The 19,151-nt window shown below is 50.0% G+C and overlaps 1 protein-coding gene and 1 pseudogene across 1 annotated transcript; both read left to right on the forward strand.

Moving 5' to 3' along the window:
* Window positions 1–5,152, forward strand: part of LOC125367014 — a 97,261-nt pseudogene extending 92,109 nt beyond the window's left edge.
* Window positions 5,153–12,945: 7,793 nt separating this feature from the next.
* On the forward strand, window positions 12,946–18,763 carry LOC125367015 (germinal-center associated nuclear protein-like). Its single transcript, XM_048367661.1, has one exon. It carries the CDS (start codon window positions 12,946–12,948, stop codon window positions 18,661–18,663), a length of 5,718 nt encoding a protein of 1,905 aa, XP_048223618.1. The 3' UTR covers window positions 18,664–18,763.
* Window positions 18,764–19,151: the final 388 nt, after the last annotated feature.

Below are 19,151 nucleotides of genomic sequence, written 5' to 3' on the forward strand. Positions count from 1 at the left end.
CTACTCAAATTTTTCTCACTCAAATTGACTTAGCAAAGCAATCACATGCTGCCCACCATCAAAACAGTCGTGCATTACATCAGCAATTTCATATCTCACGTGAGGCGGCTCGTCAAATTGTGAAAACTTGTCCCAACTGTACTACCTTCCTACCTGTGCCCTCCAATGGCATTGACCCTCAAGTTTTAGTGGCCAACCATGTTTGGCAAATGGATGTTACCCACATTCTCTCTTTTGGACGGCTCCGCTTTGTCCATGTTACCATAGACACTTACTCTAATTTTATTATGGCTACTCCTCTTATCGGGGAAGCTATCAAACATTGTATCTCCCATGCCTTACACTGCTTTGCTACTATGGGACTTCCTAAACATATTAAAACTGATAATGGTCCAGGATATGTTGAACAAGCTTTTCAAACTTTTTGCAAATTTTACCAAATTGTTCACTCTACAGGAATTCCCTATAATCCTCAAGGTCAAGGAATTGTTGAATGGGCCAACGGTTTGTCAAAACACCAAATTTCTAAATTAAAGGGGGGAATTATACCCCCTCTCTCGTGTTAATATTCTTTCTCTTGCTTTATTTGTACTACATTTTTTTTTAATTTGGACTTTAATGGCCTTTCCAAAGCACAACGGTTCTGGGAAAAGAGAGAGCAAAGAGCTTTTGCCCAAGTTAAGTGGAAAGATCCTTTAACAGGTGATTGGCACGGGCCCGATCCAATATTGACATGGGGTCGAGGACATGTCTGTGTTTTTTCACAGGATGAAAATGATACCCGCTGGCTACCTGAGCATTGCATTAGGATGGTGGAAGCTCATCAGAATGATACAAGCGCTGACCCACTGGGCTTACATGCCAGATCCACCAATTGTACACCCTGTGACTTGGGAAGGAGCTGAGGTGTTCATCCATGTCAACAGATCGGCATATGGTACAGCTCCAGATCCTTTTGTCCAACACGTTAAAATGGGAGACTTTAGAGCTTCTGGCATTGGAACCCCGTTATGTTTTACAACTGACTCCAACAGTTAAATTCCAGGCTGTACTGTAATGCAATCCATAAATCATAGAATTTGGATTCCTGATAATAATCAAGTATATAATATACGAATTACTTCATTGCCTACTGGGTTTCCTGTACATGCTAATTCTACATCATCCTTCATGATACCTCGCTGCACCAACTCTTCTCAAATTGTAGAATCCACAGGAGAACTGCACCCCATAAATTGTAGACATGAACATCCTTTTATAACCAATATCTCAGGAACTAATTCTCAATTGATGGACTGGTCAGGAGCCAATCTCACCAACAAGTACAACCCAGGTTTGTGGTGGATGAATGGACACCCTCAACATCATGTCTGGATGTTAGTGGCTGCACTACATAATATCTCCTGGCCCACTTCTTCTTCTTTAAAAAATATTATGAGTTGTGTAACACCTCCTTATGCCATTATGTATGGACCTTTTAATATTTCTACAGGAGCCATGTAATTCAATGTTACTTGTACCAACTCTTCTTTTACAAATTGCTTGTATAGTGTTCTTCCTGATTCTGTAACTGTTATTAAGCAGCCTCCATTTGTCATTCTTCCTGTGAACATATCTGAAGCTTGGTATGAAGAAACAGGTATTCAAGTGTGAAAACATTTAAAAGAGCTCATGCGCCCTAGATGATTTGTAGTGCTATTAATAGCAGGCATTGTAGCCTTTATTTCCTTAGCTGCCTCTGCTGCTGCAGCTACTGTGGCTTTAACACAAAGTGTGCAAACAGCTCACTATGTTAATCAGCATGCTCATAATACTACGCAAGCCCTGCACTTTCAAGGCAGGATTGATGATAAGGTAGAACAAAAATTAGAAGCATTGTATGAATCTGTGTTGTCTCTGGGAGAACAAATCCATGCTTTACAAACTTTGTAACGGGTGTGCTGTCATGCTCAGTTTGACTTTATTTGTGTGACCCTCCATAAATATCAAGCTATCCTTGGGAACAGGATGTAGCACATCTAAATGGCATTTGGCACCATAATAATTTGTCCTTATATCTCTTTCAACTCCATAGGCAAATAGCTGGACTATAGCAAGCTTCGCCTCTGGACTCTAAAGTGGCAGAAACAGCAAAATAACTGTTTGAACAACTTCAACGGTATATCCCTTCCTTGACTAACAATAAGGGGCTGCTAATGACATTGCTCGGCCCAGGGATACTTTTGCTGATGGTTTTCCTATGCCTTCCTTGCATTGTATGCATATTGCAAAACTCTTTCATGAGTTTAGCCAGTCAGCCTCATAAGGTCAAGCTCCAAGTGAATGAATTTTTCCCCCAAGAGGAACTGCAGCCAGAGACGGGTTAGAGGGCGGGGCCAGTTTGACCGACCTAAGACAGGGCCTACAGCTTTGCTCTGAAGAAAATCCCAAGGAAGAGTAAGGCAGGCTAGGTGACCCACCCCACCTAAGACAGGCAGGTTCGCTTCTGTAAACAAAGACGAGGGAGATGTCAGGAGCCAAACTTGCAGCTAAATTCTTCCTGACCTCTGGCTGTGTTTTCAAGGACGTGCAATGACATGGCTTAATGGAAAATTGGAAATGCTTTACTGTGTCTGCCATGAGTCCATTCTTATGTTAACCAAATTCATCCTGTCTTAGCTACCATCAGGTATTGCTCGGGGGTCCATTCTTATGTTAACCAACCTCACCCTGTCTTAGCTATGTCGGGTATTGCTAACTCCAAGCCTTTTTGTGTTCTGGAATTTTAAGACTATTTCAAACTGCCTATGTCCTGGAAGTTAGGAATAAACCTGGCTGCAGTCTCGAGTTACAATCTGAGGCTGCAGACCTCCCGTACCCCATCTCTGCCTCTTGTCTTTTTTCTCTTGTCTAGTATTTTTTCCTTTTCTTTAATCATCTCCCCCCCCCCTCATTCAGGATTCCCTTTTCACTGCTGGCTGGCTCAGCAGACTTTCTTATACCTCCAAACTGTCAAGAAGTGTGTGTGTGTGTGTGTGTGTGTGTGTGTGTGTGTGTGTGTGACTAATTCTTACTGTGTTATGTCATTTGTTATGAATTACCTTAGAGATAGGAATCACGCTTTTCCATGAGGTCAGAGATCTCAAGCATCAAAATATCTTTGATTCTTGTGCATATAAACCAATTATTTTGTTTAATTGTTTTTGCATCTATCTATCTATCTATCTATCTATCTATCTATCTATCTATCTATCTATCTGTATCTATCTATCTATCTATCTATCTATCTAAAGGAGAGTCGAAGAATTGAATATTATTTGAAAATTTCCTCCTTTGAGCTGGCACTTTAAAGCATGAAAGAGCTACATATGTGTAGTGCAGTGTGCAGTGTGGCTGTCAATATTGATGAGAGGAAGTTTCTGAGATTTCTGCAGAGCCAGCCTTGTTTAGGTGAGTTGACACAGTTTCCCTAACATGCCTTCGGTCTCTGCAGTCTGCTCACACAGGGAAAGGAAAGAAATCAACCCCCATCCTCCTCCTTCGGCTTACCCAATCACTGATGGAAGAGCTGTCTATGGGAAACACCTTTTACTGTTTGTATCAGCCTGGGAACTTGAACTCAGGGCCTGGATTTTGGCCCTAGGCCTTTCTGCTGAAGGTTAGCACCTTACCATTTGAATCCCAGTCCCAGTTCCGGCTTTTGGAGATGAGAGTCCCGTGACTTTTCTTCCCCTGCGGTTGTGGAATCTCAATCCTGAGATCTGAGTACCCGGGCGCCTTCGAGAACTGCAGGGTTGGGAGCACGGCCAGAGGGTCTGCTTCCAAAGATGCCAGTGAGAGGGAGCCAAGTTTACCGGTGCTAACACAGCTCCCGATGAGCCTCAGCAGCCCCAGCTCATGTTCCACTTTGAAAGAGGAGAGAGATCATATCTGCTAGAACAGCTACAATCCGGAGGGACACATGGAAACTGTGCCAGAATAAGCCCAAGTTGACCTGCAAAGACGAATGCTGGAAGCCCAGAAATGATCAAAAGCCCTTACCTCAGCAGGATTAGGGGAATGAGCTCATTCTCCAAAACACCAGTGGGGAGAAAAGGAAGCAACCTGTCACGTGGCTGAAGAGCACAGCGGTGAAGATGAGGATGAAGATGAACACGCAGGTGATATCGACATGGCAGAACTCTGACCCTAAGAGACAAATTGCAGTCCGGAATCTGAGGATTCGTAGAGGACACGGCAGAATATTTGAGAAACTTAGGTCCACATTCGGCCTACTATGACCCCAAACCCCACGCCATGAGGGGAAATCCTTAGGCCCATGCAGGAAAGCATCTACACAAAGTGAGGGGCGCGAAGGATTATTTCATCCCATACAGAGCAAAGGCCATGGCCATGGCCCAGACACAGGTGTTTGCTTGGGAGGCCGGTGACCAGGGCTCAGAGGTGCATCTGCAAGGCAGATCCGATGAAACTAGAGCTGTTGTTTAAGTCTTTCCAAGTCAAAAAAAGAAGGCTTCAAAGGACAGCAGAAAGCAAGCCTCCTGAGAAATTCTGGTGGCCAGGAGCACCTAGAAGCTCCTCCAGCTGAGCTGCCCTTAGCCCAGACAGCAAGCTACTTGGAGTACTCAAGGAACAGGTGGCCATCGAGGGGCAGGAGTGGTCGTTGGCCTGTGCTACGTATGAGGAGGACGGGAAGATGCACATCCACATTCACATCTGGGGATCCTCCTGGAAAGGAGGCCGCCGGGGACACAAATGCTGCCATGCTTTGATCAAGTATTCCCATTGCACTGGAGATGGAAAACTCTGAGCAGCGTGGAATAAGTGAGGAGAGTGGAGGAGAGTGGGAGAAGAAGCCACAGACGCACACAGAGATATACCAAGAAAAACTGAAGGCAGATAAGAACAGGAAGAAAAAGAAAAAAGCACCATAAGAGCAATTCCAACAGAGAGCACGGAGAGACAACACAGGAGACATTGACAAAGACCCCGAATGCCGAGGAGGCCTGCCTGCTCCATCTAAGGAAACCATGAGCACTGACCAGAGAAAGCGGCCCTAAAGCAGCATAGATGAAACTCCGCAGCCCACGAGGAGGAAATGGAGGCCGGCAGAAGGAAGCGCCAGAGGCCAGAGGACCCAACAGCCTCTCTCCTTGGACAGCAGGGGTCATAGAAGGCTGTCCAGGACACAGTCCAGCATATTCCGGCGGCTTCCCACCCACCATCCTAGATAATAAATAAAAATAATTAAAAACAGCAACTGGGTCTCTTCTTGTTGTCGGACTATAATAAACCTCTCAGAAGTCTCAAAGTAATTTCATTCCTTTCCACAGTAAGAAACAAAAGGGATTGGAAGTAGTGATGTAGAAGGCAGGCTTGGCACCCTGTGGAGTATCTTCTAAGAGCAGACTATGGTGATCCATGCTTGTAATCCCAGAACTACAGTCCTTGAGTATGGAGGATTCAAAGTGCAAAGCCAGCCTCGGACACATAGGGAGACCCCCATCTCCAAAATACGCAGAAACAGAAAGGGTTCTACTTAACAGCTATATCTCACATCCTATTTCTGGATTTTTATCTGTTGCTAACATTTTGAAGGTAGATCACCCTTTCCTAAAGCCAGAGATAAATGGAGTTTTTATTTTTTAGTAACAATTTGACTAGAGTTGCAGTTATTTCATATTGTTTGGTTTTTGTCTTCTGAGATTTTCCTGTTCTGCAACTAAGAACACAATTAAACTTTGGTTCACCAAAGACTGAAATTGATAGAAGATATAAATTATATCAATGCCCCAAATCTTAAGTCATAAGCCTGGTTTTCATCTGATTGGCAAGTTTGGGTCTTAGTGCATTTTCTTTATCTTAACTCTGGAACTAAATTATGCTTAAGATATCACAAGAAACGTACTCACTGTCCTATTATGTAACTGTACTCCTCTTGCACAATACCTTGTCAACAAAATTTAATTAATAACAACAAGAAATGTAGTCATTACCTGACTTATGAAATGGTAAACCCTCTGCGCAACACCTCAGTAGTAACAAAAAACTTCTATTTAAAGAATAATTTTTTTTAAAAAAGGCTTGGATTGATAATTAGCTGTCTTCTCAGTCACCACTGCCTGAAGGATTATCCCCTACCCAATATCCCAGGTGCATACAGACATCAGGAAAACACCAGGTGTGCAGGGATGTGCTTGAAACAAGCAGGACAATCTGACTTAAGACTAGCTATAAACTTCTGGAAAGCCCTCACCTACACAGACCCAATAGCTTTTCCCATAACTTCTGTCTTCTTATTCAGACTCCACAAAAGTCTAACTCCAATCCCACATGCTTGCACAACTTTCAATTCCAACGGAAGGTTGATAAAGAGTCCTTGCCTATTGAGATGAGTCCTGCCTGTTTGTTCTCCTCCACTTTCTTAATACTCACTTTGCAGCACTAGGTCTTTATCTAAGCTTGTTGACAGAAATCAAAAGATCTCTACAATATACAGAGAATTTGCTTTTTGTTGGAGATATTTGGGGAGACATTAGGGCTTGAACTCGGCCCCATGCTTATTTGTCTTTTAAGCCTTGTCTCTTGCTAAGCCTTGTCTCCCACACATCAGGAGGTGTTTCCCCCTCCCCACTCATTTTGAACTGGCCCTGTATGCATACATCTCCTATGGGGACCAAACTTTGGCTCCCCTTTACTGTACCTCCTCTTGTAGGTATCCTATTGGGATAATGTTTCCAATACTATTGCTTGAATTGTGGTTGCCTTCCTGTACCTCTCATGCTATGAAACTAGTTTACAAGATTATGGATTATCCAGTGCACCTCATCTTCATAGCCAGTAGGTGTCACTTTGTTAAATTTACAGAGAGCAAAACCTAGAGGTTCCATGAACAAATTACCAAGGTAGCTTCTTGGGGCCTTAGGCGATGACTCTGCCATGATCCTCAAGCCTCCTCTGAGAACGTTGCAGGTACCATTTTGATAGAGTAGGATGTGGGATGGGAGAAAGTCACTAACCCCAGTGGGCAATGACTTCCCAGGTCCCAAACTACCAAACCCACTTAAGGGATACCCTTTTAACTCAGTACTTCAGGAGCAGGTAGAAGAGCAGCTGGGCCAATGCACGAACATACTCTACATACATGCACCTGGTGTCCAGATTCCAACTTAAAGAACATTGAAATTGCAGTGCAGTTATAATTCTTCTAGGGAGTCAAATTGATGGATGGCTCGACTAAAATTGATGGCTCAAGAGTAAGTTTGACACGTGACTATTTTGTATTTTATCTTTTGCTAATATGTGGCACCAAAAAGGAAACTGCAGAGAAATTTCAGCTTATTCTCCCTGAATTGAGATATACAGAGAGAGAAACTAGAATACACATGTTGTAGGGAGCAGAACTGACTCCTTATTGACTAGGGAAACATGGTAGGAAATGTTGGGTGGGTAGATTATGTCAACCTGACCCCAAAATTCTGCTCATGTAAATGGCTTGCTTAACTTGTTTGTTGCTTGCTCTACCCCCTGCGTCAACCACCTACATCTGTGCCACGCTTTTACCTTTACAAACCCTAATTTGAGGACTGCTCAGGGTCACAGTGTTAGCTCCCTGGTCTGCACTGTGTCCCTGGCCGGTTAGCCAGCTTTTTGCTCTTGCGGTTTCAGATCCCGAGTTTGTGCTGTGTCCCTTGCCAGTCAGTTTGCATTATGCTTCCCCAGTAAATCCATCTTTTTGCTTGAGACTCTCTCTGAGTAGTGGACTCTTGGAGGGATAGAGAATCCCCTCCCTTGAACCCCATAACACACATAGGAGGCCCAGTGGTATCTCAGTTCTGACCAAAGTCAGGAGAGCACTCCCACTATAAATTCTACAAACACTGAAAATGCTGTGGAAGGCCTTCCAGGAGATGTGGCCACAATCCATGTACATGGTCAGAAAACCAGCTGTTCCTTATTGTGTACTGGGTAGGCATAACACAGAACACAAAACACTAGACGAGGCTCCTAAGAGCAATGTCAGGGCCCACTGAAAAATAGCCCAAGTAGGGAAGGTTCATTTACTTGCTGGGACAGATGCCTGCCCAGGGTAGAGTCTGATGGAGCCGTCACTTTAGGACCCGTGATTTTATGCCGTGAGTCTACCATATGCCAGTACTGATGACTCCTCGATATAAGAGAAATCCAACAGTTAGCAGTCATGGAACAGTCCTGATGAGTCTTCCATGAAAGTTAGTGCCAGATATTCCTTCTAAGTGAACAACGTTTTCATATGCAACATGTTACTAAAAGTCTGTATACCTGTAAGCATACACACACACACACACACACACACACACACACACACACACACACACAACTATCTCCTGATTGTAGCTACATGTGTGGAGTTCCACAAGGGAAAAGGAGGTTGCTATTTCAAACACAGAATAGTCGACTCAGGGCCTACAGAGGTAGCAGTCAGCATCCGTGTAGCGATGGCATTCACTAATTGGGCTCATCCATCCTACAGACTTAAAACCATCAACTTTGGGCTCCTTTCCATTCCTCAGCTAAGGCCTACCAGATTGTACCCTGGCTGGCATATCCCAGTCCTGTTCTCTATCCCAGGTGAGCCACCAGCCACTCACAGCAGAGCATTCCCTCATCCCAGAGTTCCTCCTGTTTCCAGTCATATTCCATCCATCCATCCATCCATCCCACAATCATTTCCACTAGCAACTCTGACCATCTAAATCTACCTAGAGCATGTCTGAAGTCCCAAGATGCTTTCTCAGTGCCTTGAGTGGCCCCCTTCAGCTCTATGCCAGCCATGCACAGCCCCAAACCCCTTTCTACATGAGCAGGGAAACCTCATTATCCTGCTGAGCTCAGTACTTCCATCCTTCACTACAGAGTTCCCGCACCATTCAAATCTCACGTTTTGAGTCCTTTCTCCCAGATAACCAAGGGACATTCCCCATGGTTCCACAGCAGCTCCAGCTACCACACACCACAACCCCCCCCACACACACCCACACACCCACACACCCACACCCACACCTGAAACATGCTTCCGTGACAGCTGAGTCTTATCAAGACCTTGCACTAATGTGCTCGTCTTTTAATTTGCACAATATGACAAATGAGTTTTACGAGGGGAATAAACAACTAGCAACAATCTTCACAATCTTTCACATTTGCAATATTATATCCCACGTTCAAATGAGACTCCAAGACCATCAGTTGATAGGCGTTAAGCGGCCAGTCCACTTCCCACAATCGAGGGTGGGGTAGGTTTTTATGAGAAGGGGTTACATAGGCAGGCCATGCAAGATTGGTGTATTACAATTTCATTGGTGCTGACTCAGTGACCTTTGAATTCACTTGTTTTACATAAACATCAGGTGCTAGAGCTCACAATAGGATACCCCCCGTTGCACCATGCTCTGTGGTAGGCGGTGCCATCATGGTGCATATTGTTGGGGAAAGCACGTGGATTTACAGAAGCAAAAGACCCTTGAGTTACAGACACAAAGCATAGGCCAGGTCAGCATGAACATGACCCATTTTATAAAAACCAAATCATACCCTAAAAACAAAATAGGAGCAGTTTTTCTTTAGAGATGAACCTCATTAGGCTCCTCTTAAAACATAACAACGTTGCTAGCAGGGCTTTCTGGCTAATACAGCAAGAAGTCAGTACAGCTGCTGATAAACTTCAAGGTTGTCAAGGACCCTCTGTGAAGCGGTCAGCTCTGCGAACTAGAGGGAGAGATGCTGCTTTGCTTCTAGCAAGGATGGCAAATCTTTACTTTCATAGTCAGCCCTGTTTCTGATGTCCTATTTATGATTTTTCATTAGTGAATTATACAATAAAGTAAAACAAGCCAGATGGATACTGAAGCTAAAATGGCAGTTAGCACTTCCTTTTGGATGGAGTGTTCTACTTACGACTGGGTTCCACATGCACCTGACCATTCAGCTGATGACAGACACACCCACATGTTCTTGGCCAACAGTGTCAGCTCTGCTTGACATTTCAGCATTCCTGCTATCCAAGGTTAGCATGCTCTAAGAAGACGGCTGTAAGGGACATGTGGATTCCACCAAACAACCATTAAGAATCCTCTTCCTGCCACACTCAATGCTAGTGAAAATCAACATGTGCAAGTCAGCTGGATGCTAGGACTCAGACTGATGTACAAACTCCATGTTGCCTTGACCTAGGCAGTCTCCAATCATTTTGCAGCAAGTGGGAGATTTTCCCCATACCATCCCACCAGTGTTTAAAACTACAACAATCTCCTATTCTCTACTGCCCCAGTAGGCCATTCAAGAGGAAATTCTTAATAAACGCTCTTTAGAAGCTACTAAGGAGGATTTCAAGATGTGCCTACAAAGATGAAGCCCTGATGTTTGCTTCAAACAAACACACATATTCCTGAAGGTTTGGGTGCCAGTGCTGGGGCTTCAGCTCAGGTCCTGGGCCCTAAACTTTTGTGCTCTACCACTTGAGCCTCAGTTCCACTTCTGGAATTTTCTTGGTAGTCAATTGGAGGTAAGAGTCTGTCAGATTTTCCTGCTCCAGCTGTCTGTGAAACTCCCTCCTCAGGTCTCAGCTTCTTGAGTAGAAAGGATTAAAGGCATAGTCAGTCACCCCCTGGGCCTGAGGGCTTCTGCAAGAGCACACCCTACAGGAAGGGGAAGCAGGAGGCCAAGGGTGGGTTCATCACCTGGTATATCATTGTGGTTGTTATTTTCAACCTGCCCTGTGAAATTATGCCCTTTGTCTTTTGGATTTCCTTTCTGTGTTTTTACCCCTAATATCACTGTAACTGATTTTAGTGCACTGGATATTGTATATATGCATGTATTGGAACGAGGGAAGGGAAAGGAAATACCAAAATGGACAAAGGATACAAGGATAAACCAATGCCATAGCAATACTTACAAAACGATATGGTGTCAACCAACTGTACAACTCATGAAGGGGAAGAGGAAAATAGGGAGCCAGGGGAACCATGAGGAGGTAACAAGTTGGATAAGAAATGTACTCAGTGCCTTACATACGAAACTAAGCCCTCTGTACATATCTTTGACCATAGAGAAATGAAAAGAGAAAGAGTCTGTCAGTGTTTCCTGCCTCAGCTGTCTTTGAACCGCCATCCTCAGATCTCAACTTCTTGAGTAGAAAGGATTAAAGGCATGTCTCAGTCATCCCTGGGCCTGAGGGCTTCTGAAAGTGCACACCCTACAGGAAGGGGAAGCAGGAGGTCAAGGGTGGGTTCATCAATTAGCATATCATTGTTGTTACTTACAACCTGCCATGTGAAATCATGCTCTTTTTCTTTTGGATTTCTTTCCCGTGTTTTTACCCCTGAGATCAGTGTAACTGATTTTCGTGCCCTGGATATTGTGTAGACACATGTATGGGAACTAGGGAAAGGAAAGGAAATACCAAAATGGAAAAGGATACAAATACAAACCAATGCCAAAGCAATACATACAAAAGTGTATGGTGTCAACTCATGAGGGGAAAAGGAAAATGGGGAGGAAGGGGAACCATGAGGAGGTAACAAGTTGGATAAGAAACGTACTCAGTGCCTTACATACGAAACTGTAAGCCCTGTGTACATATCTTTGAGCATAGAGAAATGAAAAGATTAGTCTGTCAATGTTTCTGGCTCCAGCTACCTTTGAACCTCCATCCTCAGATCACAGCTTCTTGAGTAGAAAGGATTAAAGGCGTGGCTATTCCCCCCCCCCCCCAGGGAACTGAGGGCTTCTGAAACTGCACACACTACAGGAAGGGGAAGCAGGAGGTCAAGGGTGGGTTCCTCAATTAGCATAGCATTGATGTTGTTATTTTCAACCTGCCATGTGAAATTTTGCCCTTTTTCTTTTAGATTTCTCTCCGGTATTTTTACCCCTAAGATCACTGTAACTGATTTTCATGCCCTGGATATTGTATAGACACATGTATTGGAACTAGGGAAGGGAAAGGAAATACCAAAATGGACAAAGGATACAAAGACAAACCAATGCCACAGCAATACTTACAAAACTATATGGTGTCAACTAAATGTACAATTTATGAGGGGGAAGAGAAAAATGTGGAGGCAGGGGAAACATGAGGAGGTAACAAGTTGGACAAGAAACGTATTTAGTGCCTTACATATGAAACTGTAAGCCCTTCGTACATCACTTTGACCATAGAGAAATGAAAAGAAAAGGAGTCTGTCAGTGTTTCCTGCTCCAGCTGTCTTTGAACCTCCATGCTCAGATCTCAGCTTCTTGAGTAGAAAGGATTAAAGGCATGGCTCAGTCACCTGCTGGGCCTGAGGGCTCTTGGAAGTGCACATCCCACAGGAAGGGGAAGGGCTAGCTCAAGGGCGGGTCCCTCAAGACTGGTATATAAAGGAGAGCAGCACCGCGGGAGCTTCATTCGCTGGTCCCAGCTGCTGGAGGAAGGAGCTGAAGACTGATCCCGGGCAGGTAGGAAGACAGAGGCCCCGGAAACTCTCGTGGCGACCACCAGTCCTCGGCAGACCTCACAGCCAGAAATACAGTTGAATCCTGCCGGTAAGAGGGAGGGGTGTTGAGGGCTGAGGCTTTGGGGTTCAGCGCCTTCACAAGGGGGTGGATCCCAGGGCGGGAGCTGCTCTGCTAGCGTCGAAGCTCTGACCCAGAAGCAGGTTGTCTACGGATTTGTGTGTTGTGTGACTGGGAGCCCCCTAGTGCAGTAGACTCATTCAGGAAGAGGACTTTCTGTTGAGGGCTGTGGATTGGGGGTTCAGCGCCTTCCCAAGGGGTGAATTGCATCGGGGAGGGAGCTGCTCTGTTAGGGTCTAAACTCTGACTCAAGAGCAGGTCTTCTAGGAATTTGTGTGTTGTGTGAAGGGGAGCCCTTGGAACAACAGACTATTTCAGGAAGAGGCTTTTCGTAAGTGTGGTGTTTATTGGCTTTTAATAACTGAGTCAAAGATGAATCCAGGGAACCCTTCTGGTGGGCAGCAGCCTGGTGCTTTTGCAGCATCTCCTCGTAGTACCGGAGGTACACTTCAGGCTAAGCTACCATTTGGATTTCGTCAGCCCTTGAGTTTGGGGCAAAGTAGTACATTATCTGGGAAGAACCCGGTCTTGTCACAGGTCCCCAGCTTTGGAGCACCTTCTGGAATAAGTTGTGCCTCTAAAGAACCAGCATTTGGCCCCACCCAAACCTCAAGTGCTGGACTGTTTTCTGGAGTTGAACACACTGCTTTTGGAGCTACATCCGGGCCTTCAAGTTCACCTGTGTCTGGAAACCCAGGATTTAAACTCCCATCATCCACCAGCAGTGGGGTTTTCCCAAGCACTTCTACTTTGGGACCAGAAGCTGGAGAAACAGTGAGCTCTGGCTCCAGGAAGACCAAATTCAGCTTTAAAATTCCAGAGGACTCAGTGTTCAGACCTGTCCTGGGGGCAGAGTCTGAGCCAGAAGATACACAGAGCCAGGTTCCTTCTGGATTTTTCTCTCTTCCCCGTCTACTGGGTAGTGGACCTGGCAGCCCGATGCCCCCTTTGTCTTCTCCTCAGGTGACAAGTAATTCAGCTACGGATTCAAATTTTATCTTTTCAAACCCAGCTAATACAAATAGCTCATCTGCTTTTGCTCCTGCTTTGTTAAACCAAACTGTAGAGGAGAAGAAGAGAGGTCCTGGGCCAGTGTTTGGAGGTGCCAGTAGTAGCTTCAGCTTCGTCATATCTTCCGGGTCTTTAGGAGAACCCTTCCCTGCTAGCAAAACAAGTGCCAAGCAAGGGTGTGAGGAAGCAGTTTCCCCAGTGGAGCCCCTTCCCAACCTCGTGAAGGGACTGAAAAGGAAAAAGAGCCAGGACCGCCGCTCACCAGGGCGGCATGGCCAGGAGGTGGTGGGAGACTCTGACCCTCTGTCCAGGGGTGACCATCCTCCAGGTAAACGCCCTGCCCGCTTGAATCGGCCCCCGGGAGGCGCTTTGTTCGGCCGGAAGACAAAGGAGGTCTTTGAAAGCAATAAAGCAGCAGGCCATCTGCTCCACAAGGAGTCTAAAGGGCAAAGTTCATTTCTGCCATCTGGGGAAAGTGAAGCATCTCCAGGGAGTCAGTCTGTCCTGAACCCTTCGGGGCTTCCAGGTGTGAATAGAGAGCAAGAAACTGAAAGGAGAGAGAGAAAAGCTTCTGTGAGGGGAACTCCCGTACGCCAGAATAAAAGACGCCAGAGCACAGACAGTCTTGGAGGTTTTTCTCCCTTAGAGACCAAGGCCATTGAGTGCAAGAACATCCCCGATCATCTCAACGACAGGGCCTTTCTGGATAACTACTTCAGGAAAGTGGCTAAAGTACAGCGCATTGACACCTGGCCCAGCAGGAAGCTTGCAGTGGTGCACTTTTTTGATCACCCATCTGCAGCTCTGGCTCGAAAGAAAGGGAAACGTTTGCACAAGGAGGTATCTATTTTTTGGCACAAGAAGATAATGAGTCCCAACAAGAAACGCATTTCCCCGAAGGAGAAGAAACCTGGTGATGGGGCAGCTGGCCAGGGCCTGAGGGACGCATCCTTCCCGCAGTCTCCACTGGACAAGCGCCTGGGGAGGGTCGCCCCCGGCAGCCCCCTGAAGGCGAGCTCCCCCGTGAAGAAGCCACGGCTCCTGGAGGCCCATGGAGGTGAGGGGCACCCCTTCGACGCTGGGTCTGAGGGCTCTGGGGGCCTGGGGCTGTGTATGTCCCCTCTCAGTGGGCTGATAGGCACCATGGCCGAGACCTCGGAGGCCAAGTACCGCGTGCTCGCCGAGAGAGACAGAATCCTGCGGCGAGCTGGGGAGGAGAGGAAGGATCTGGGCCCTGCAGGGACGGTGGTGGGGACCTGCCCGGACATGTGTCCCGAGAAGGAGCGGTACCAGAGGGAGGCCCGGGGGCAGCTGAGTGTGTTCGAGGTGATCCCAGGGACACGGCGGGTGGACCACGCGGCGGCGGTGAAGGAGTACAGCCGCTCCTCCGCCGGCCAGGAGGAGCCCCTGGCGCACGAGCTCCGTCCCCCGGCCGTGCTCAGCCACACCATGGACTACCTGGTGACCCAGATCCTGGACCGGAAGGACAGCAGCCTGCGGGACTGGTACGACTTCGTGTGGAACCGCACGCGAGGCCTGCGGAAGGACATTATGCAGCAGCAGCTGTGCGACCCCGCAGCGCTGTCCGTGCTGGAGCGCTGCGCCCGATTCCACATCCACTGCGCGCACTTCCTGTGCGAGGAGCCCCCGTCCACCTTCGACGCCGCCCTCAATGCGGAGAACCTGAGCCAGTGCCTGCGGAGCCTGCGGGAGATGTACGGGGAGCTGGGGCGCCGAGGGGTGCCCTGCCCCGGCGAGGCCGAGTTCCAGGCCTACCACGTGTTGCTGCACCTGGACCGCGGTGACGTCCTCGGTGAGGTGCAGCGGCTTCGCCCCGAGCTCCGCGAGTCCCCCGAGGTGAACCTGGCCATGCAGGCTGCAATGGCGCTGAGCAGCCACAACTTCGTGCGGTTCTTCAAGCTGGCACGGGCAGCTCCGTACCTGAGCGCCTGCCTGCTGCACCGCCACTTTGACCTGGTGCGCAGGCGCGCGCTTGCGGCTCTCAACGTGGCCTACACGGCTAGCGTCCGGCGGCCCGCGCGCTTCCCCCTGGACGATGTGGCACGCATGCTGCTCTTCGCAGACACCCGGGAGGCCGCCGATTTCCTCTGCACCCACGGGCTCACGGTGTCCGAGGGCCACGTGGAGCTGACTCGAGCCCGATCCCAGGTCCCGGAGCCTGAGGGGCGGCTCCAGGCCCAGAAGTCGGTCTTCGTCACGCGGAAGCTGACAGTGTCAGTGGGGGAGGTCGTGAATGGGGCGCCGCTGTCCCCCGCCCCATGCCTCACCCCCGCGAACAGCTTTGGCTCCCACCATGAGTACCTCGGGGCGAGTCTGGCAGAGGAGCTGCCCAGCGGTGCTCAGAGGCCCCGCACCGAGGGCGCGGGGGGTGCAGGAGACGCCGCCAGGGCAGCTGGGCCGAGGGCGGCCCTTCCTGGGCTCTCCCCGCCACCTCCCGCGGGCCCCGTCCTCTCCCTTGCCCCTTTTCCCCGCGCCCCAATCCCGGCTGCGGCCCCCAGCTTCCCGCAGCAGTCCATCCAGCTGCAGCCCCGGTTGCCCCGGGCTGTACCCGCCGACTCAGAGGAGGCTCAGCCCGGGCTCCCCCCGCCGCCTCCCGCGCGCCCCGTCCTCTCCCTCGCCCCTCTTCCCCGCGCCCCCATCCCGGCCGCGGCCCCCAACCTCCCGCAGCCATCCATCCAGCTGCAGCCCCGGCCGCCCCGGGCTGCGTCCGCCGACTCAGAGGCGGCCCTGGCGGCCGTGGCAGAGGAGCTCCTCAGCGAGGCGGTGCGGGGCGGCTGCGAGGCCGTGGGCACCGCAGGGGCGGCCTTCGCGGCCGCGGCGCTGGCCGTGTCCGACGCCGCCCTGGATGATCTGCTCGCAGAGCTGACGGGGCTCGAGGTGGCCGAGTGCGCGAGGGAAGCCTGCGCCGAGGAGGCCGCGCGGTCCCAGGAGGCGGAGAGTGAAGCACGCATGGCGCGCTGCACGGAAGACATCTGTGGCTGCCTTCTTGGCACTGTCCTGGCTGAGGAGATCGCGCAGACGGCGGGGGAGGCGCTGCGGGAAGGCCGCCGCTCCCGCAGGTTCCTGCAGCGGTGGAGGGCGGCCACCGTGGCCGCGCAGAGGTCACGCAGGGGCCCCACAGCGCCCTCGCCCCCGCAGCTGCTCGGCAGGGCGGCCTGGGCGCCTCTGGACCTGCCGCGGCTCCTGGCCCAGCATGTCCCTGGGGCCCACGCGCGAGTGTTCTGGAAGCTGGTGCTGGTTCTGCCTCGTGGAGAAGAGCACACTCCGGGAAGCCCCAGCGGAATCCTCGCCGAGTGGCTGAAGGTCAAGTTCCTGGGTGAGGGCGGTGGGGCTGGCGAGACGCAGACCCGGGCCATCGTCCTGCGGTCTGGCCGCACAGCGGGGCGGGCGGTGTCTGTGCACGTGTGTGTCCAGGTGGACCCGGACGCCCCAAGGGTCGGCACCCTGCATGCCCTGGAGGCCCCAAATGCCCTCCTGGGCACCAGCGGGCTAGTGCTGCTGCTGCCCCCCAACGTGAAGAGTGAAGATGGCCAGGGAGAAGACGGGCTCGGGCTGCCGGCCCGGCTGCAACAGCTCCTGCGGGCGAAGCCCTGCCACCCCGCACTCCCACTGGTGGTTCTGGTTCCCAGCTCCAGACGACATGGACCGGGGAAGGAGGTGGAAGATGGCTTGATGCTGCAGGATCTGGTGTCAGCTAAGCTGGTGTCCGAGTATATGGTGGTTGAGATCCCCGATTCCATCCATGATGCACGTGCCACGGAGCAGGTGACCCATGTGGCCCAGTGGCTGGTCTCACGCTGCCCTCACGCCCCGGACCTTTGCTGCCAGACTCTCACTCAGTATGTTGAGGATGGCGTCAGCCTGGCATTCAGTGGCCGATTTTTCCAGGATCGAAAGGAGCGGCGCCTGGCTGGCCTGGCGTCCCAGGAGCCGGGAGCCATCGTGGAGCTCTTCAACAGCGTTCTGCAATTCCTGGCCTCTGTGGCATCCTCAGAGAAGCTTGGTCAGCTCTCCTGGCCTGTCCCTGAGTTCGCCGAGGCGGGAGGCCGGCCGTGGCTTCCTCACCTGCACTGGAACGCCCCGGAGCACCTGGCCTGGCTAAAGCAGGCTGTCCTTGGGTTCCAGCTGCCTCAGTTGGCCCTTCCACCCCCAGGAGCTCCCTGGCTCCCCATGTGCTCCATGGTGCTCCAGTACGCCTCCCAGATCCCCAGCTCCCGGCAGACGTGGCCAGTGCTCCATTCCCAGGTGGAAAGCCTGCTCCGCCAGACCTACCTCCGCTGGAAGAGCAAGAGCTTCTCCCGGAGCCGGCAGGCAGGGCCCTCGGTGGCCGAGGTTCCCTGGGACGACGTCCTCGCCCTGTGCATCGACCACAAGCTGAGGGACTGGACACCCCCTCTGCTCCCTCTCACGTCACAGGCGCTCAGCCAAGATGGGCAGGTCTGTGTCTATTTCTTTAAAAATGAGTTGAAAAAATTTGATGTTCCTTTGTCATGGAAACAAGCCAGAGCACAGACATGGAAGGAGCTACAGCTGACTCGGCCACGTGTTGGGATAAAGTCCTTCTGTCCTTCGGCAACCCATGTTCCTACTCCATTGCTTCAACTGCACCAACAAGGGAAGAGGAGGACAGAGTGTGGCCCGAAGGGGAGGCCCGGTGCAGAGGACCTGATGCTCGGAGCCCCTGCTGAGGAGCTCCTCATCCAGCGTCTGTCCGGGAGCCTGCTGCTGGAGAAGGAGGAGAACGAGAGGTTTGAAGAACAACTTCAGCAGTGGTTGTCTCAAGACTTGGGTTCATGGACCGATTCCACTTCCCTTCCCCTCTACCTTCCCCAGACACTAGTATCTCTTCCTGGTACTATTGAGTCCATGGCGCAAGCATCTACCGTAACTCGTCCACGGACTGCAAGGACCAGGGAGCAGCTGCGGCCTCCAGAGCCACTGGGCACCTCTCTGACTGAACGGCTGAAGCACCTGGAAAAGCTGATCCAGAGCTCACGCAAAGAGGAAGTCGCCTCTGAGCTCCATCTTTCTGCACTGCTGGACATGGTAGACATCTGAGCAGCCTGACCAAAGACCTGGTCTTCTTGCCAAATAGTGTCTTTTTACAATTATGTTATTCCCAGATGCTTCATGCACTTTTGCAAATGTGATTATAATTCATGCAAACAAACCATTTGAATCTGTAAAAAAAGACAGACAGACCTGATTAAAAGGGACATTCCTTTAGGAGGGAAGAAAGATCCAGGACGAGTTCCCTTTTCTTCGACATTTCTTTTCTTTTGCTTCATGTAATGTGTTCCTTCATTTTCTCATTTCTTCCCTCCTCTCTGCTGTCCTTGAGTTGCTGAGTTTGTTCTGTGTCAATTGCAGCGGTTGGGCCCTTTCTACTGTACTTTCCTCCCCATTTCCCATGCGTTCTGTGCCATGCTCCCAGGACTTCTCTCTTCTTATTTCTGCATTCATGATAACCCTGATGTGATGGATCTCATCATCCCATCACAGCCCAGGCTGACCTGATTCTCTCGCTCCACACTCCAGCCACTCAA

Source organism: Perognathus longimembris, chromosome 18, assembly GCF_023159225.1.
Source record: "Perognathus longimembris pacificus isolate PPM17 chromosome 18, ASM2315922v1, whole genome shotgun sequence".
Taxonomy (NCBI): Eukaryota; Metazoa; Chordata; class Mammalia; order Rodentia; family Heteromyidae; genus Perognathus; species Perognathus longimembris.

Coding starts and splice junctions, on each gene's coding strand:
- LOC125367015 (XM_048367661.1), top strand. CDS start 12,946: ATGAATCCAGGGAACCCTTCTGGTGGGCAGCAGCCTGGTGCTTTTGCA.